Source organism: Homarus americanus, unplaced genomic scaffold, assembly GCF_018991925.1.
Source record: "Homarus americanus isolate GMGI-L3 unplaced genomic scaffold, GMGI_Hamer_2.0 scaffold50924, whole genome shotgun sequence".
Classification (NCBI taxonomy): domain Eukaryota; kingdom Metazoa; phylum Arthropoda; class Malacostraca; order Decapoda; family Nephropidae; genus Homarus; species Homarus americanus.
Genome location: NW_024718094.1, coordinates 2832554 through 2835806, shown reverse-complemented (window position 1 = coordinate 2835806; position 3253 = coordinate 2832554). Strand labels below are relative to the sequence as shown.

The following is a 3253-nucleotide window of genomic DNA, read 5'->3' as shown; positions in this document are numbered from 1 at the left end:
ATAAACGTAATATATTTTGCACGATAAAATTTTTGCTCTTTGTACTAAGATTCTTAAATTAGAACTTAAAATTTGTATGTCTAATGCAAGCTATAGCATGTTTATATTCAAATTAATCACTATTTTATAAGAATTCCAGCAATGTTAATTATATTCTCCTGTCAGTTCAGTGACATTTTATAAGAGAAAAACTTAGTCACTCTTAACGACAGATAAATAAATAAGCACTAGACCTTGGCATCAACTGTCAAACATATCACCTCACCTCTTCCCCCCCATCTTCCCAGCCAGTAAACAAACCATTTTGCATCCCTTAATTTTAGCTGTGTTGATTTATGAGTGTTTGTTTTAACAATGTTTGGTTTATTCTAAGAGATGGACTGGGGTGCATCTGGGTAGACTCTCAGTCTTTTTAGTATTTTGTGTTTCTCTTAAGTACCAAACTAAATTATTCCAGTGAAACAACACCTTGATTTAGTGCGAATTTGGTTTCAAGCGACTTCCTCTTGGAACATATCTTGCGTTATATCGACTTTCTACTGTATATTTAATATAAATATTTTAAAATTTTAAACTTTGATTTATTATTCACTAAATGCTACAAAGAGGTTTCAACTGCCTTTTTCGGTGATGCTGAAGAGATTGGAGTTGGTGTACGATGCATGTCAATGGGACTTGGAGGAAGTTGAAGACCATCTACCAAGACTGGGGAAGCTGTATGACTTGATGACTTGCTGCCACCAACCACAAGATTGGAGTTGACATTTCCAGTCAACATTTCAACCATCCTAGGAAGAAAATTTTTGTCAGTAGTCAATACATCTGTGTTATAGAGAGGACAGGGGGAAAAGATAGGAAAGGACAAGACGGAATAAACACCCCCCCCCCCCTCAACAACCCTTTTGTCTCTTCCAACTTTTCTGCTATAGCAGCCCTCCTTTGCCACTTTGAAGTATGCCTAACCCCTTGACCACCTGGGACACCCAAGACTAAACTCTAGGTCACCCGAGACGCCCAAGACCAACATATTGCACACCTGAGACACCCAAGACCAACCCCTTTTTTCACCTGAGACACCCAGGACTAACCACTTCTACACCTGAGACACCCAAGACCAACTTTTTGCTGACCTGAGACACTCAAGACTAACCCCTTGGTTACCTGAGACACCCAAGACCAACTTTTTGCTATCTGAAACACCTAAGACTCACCCTTTTTTCACCTGAGACACACAATAACCCTTTTTTCACCTGAGACACCAAGACTAACCCCTTAGTCACCTGAGACACCCAAGACTAACCCCTTAGTCACCTGAGACACCCAAGACTAACCCGTTTTTTCACCGGAGACACCCAAGACTAACCCCTTTTTCACTCAAGACTAACCCTTTTTTCACCCGAGACACCCAAGACTAGCCCCTTGGTCATTTAACCTCTAGGCTTTGGGTCATATGTGATGTGCATCTGTAAAGTTTCGGGGCACGTCATATGAGGTTTTGTTCTTTCGCTGGTCTATCTGAATAAAAAGGGCAGGCTTGGCTAGATTATATTGCAAAGTAGGCATTTATCATTCACTAACTCACACGTGAGAGCCTCCTCATCTCTTCTCAGCCTTTGTGATGTAGGAATTTCACACTTGGACTTGACCCACTTCATGTATTTCTACACCTAATCCCCAACCACAGGTCTGTTATCATGACCAATTACTGCAGCAATAATAATTAGTTAATATAAGGTGACAATCCCTTACCCTAAATCCTCGGATGTGTTTCTGATTTCAGAATGGTTAGGTAAGGTTAGTTTTTTTTATACAGGGATTAGTCCACCTGGGCACAGTCCCACGTCAGGGCCTGGGGGGCGAAAATATAGTAATAATAATAATAATTGGGTCTAGGTCATGTTTCTCACTTTCCATCTTTTTTTTCATTCTTGTAATTCTATATTTTATTTATATTTTGATTATTACTGTATTTTATTTGTGTATTTTTTATTATAAATTTTTTTTACTATGATTATTGTTATTTTTATTATTATTACTATTATTATTATTATTACTCCTACATTTTTTGCCCCCCAGACCCCAATGTGGGTCAGTGACCTGTGCGCGGGTGGGCTAATCCCCGTAAAAAAATAAAATGCTCCACTAAAAAAAATCTTTCAGTTTAACAATTTACCTTAATTATCAGTAATTTATATTTTACGTGTTCACAACTTCCTTTGTAACCAATGAATTTTTCTTCTGGATAAACTTTTTTATGTATTAATTTATTTTTTTCAAAATGTAGTACATGTTAAAAATTATTTTCAAGACAGTGTAACTTCAAGGGGATATGTGATGTTTGTGGCAACTTGGGGATGTGTGAGGCTCTAGCTATACAGTATGTCTGAGGAGGCTGATTGATGTTCCCATAATGTCTACATGATGCTTCTAGGGGTGCTCATAAGTTGTTAGTTGTGTACAGCTAATAAGGGCTATGTGATGACACCAAAGGCTGTCTGTCACTGCTAGGGACTGTGAGGCTGCCAAAGGCTGGGTGCTGAGGCTTGTCTGAGCCCCCTACAATAGAGAGGCGAGACACATCAACCAAGGTACACTGGTAGCCTTGCATGATCCAGGTTGGGTTACCCTTATGGGATCCTGTGTAAAAAGGTCGTAGTACCATAAGGGCAACTTAACCTAGCAGTAACACCCTCTGGTGTAAAATCATTGCAATAAATATTGCAACTATTTGTATAGTAACTTCACATGTCGTATAAATAAAAAAATTACACCTTTTTCGTTGTTTGTCCTAAGAAAAAAGTTGAAAACAAAAGGGTTCCAAAGGCAAAAATTATAAGAGCCAATTTTTCTACTTTCCCGAAAAGTAGAAAATCTATTTATGATCTTTTGAGAATTAGAAAGATTGTAAGTTATTTTTTCTCTTAAGTTCCAACTTATGATCTTTTGAGAATCAGAAAATCGTAAGTTCGAACTTAAGAGAAAAAAATCACTTAAAAGTATATACTTACGATCTTTTAAGAATTAGAAAGATCTTAAGTTCGAACTTAAGATCATTCTAATTCTCAAAAGATCGTCAGTATCTACTTTTAAGTGAATTTTTTCTCTTAAATTCAAACTTACGATCTTTCTAATTCCTAAAAGATCGTAAGTATATACTTTTAAGCTATTTTTTCTCTTAAGTTCGAACTTACGACAATTAAAAAGACCGTAAGTTCGGATTCTCAAAAGATCGTAAGTATCTACTTTCCCGAAA

The 3253-nt window shown here is 37.1% G+C and overlaps 1 protein-coding gene across 2 annotated transcripts in view; it reads right to left on the bottom strand.

Annotated features, from left to right (window-relative positions):
- Positions 1 to 235: 235 nt before the first annotated feature.
- The window catches only part of LOC121859114 (inhibitor of nuclear factor kappa-B kinase subunit alpha-like), a 47921-nt gene continuing 44903 nt past the window's right edge, over positions 236 to 3253 (bottom strand). For both annotated transcript variants that reach the window (XM_042355810.1, XM_042355811.1), the window contains one exon: positions 236 to 788. In XM_042355810.1, coding sequence (XP_042211744.1) covers positions 599 to 788 — 190 coding nt within the window. In that variant the 3' untranslated portion in view covers positions 236 to 598. The remainder of the gene's footprint in view (positions 789 to 3253) is intronic.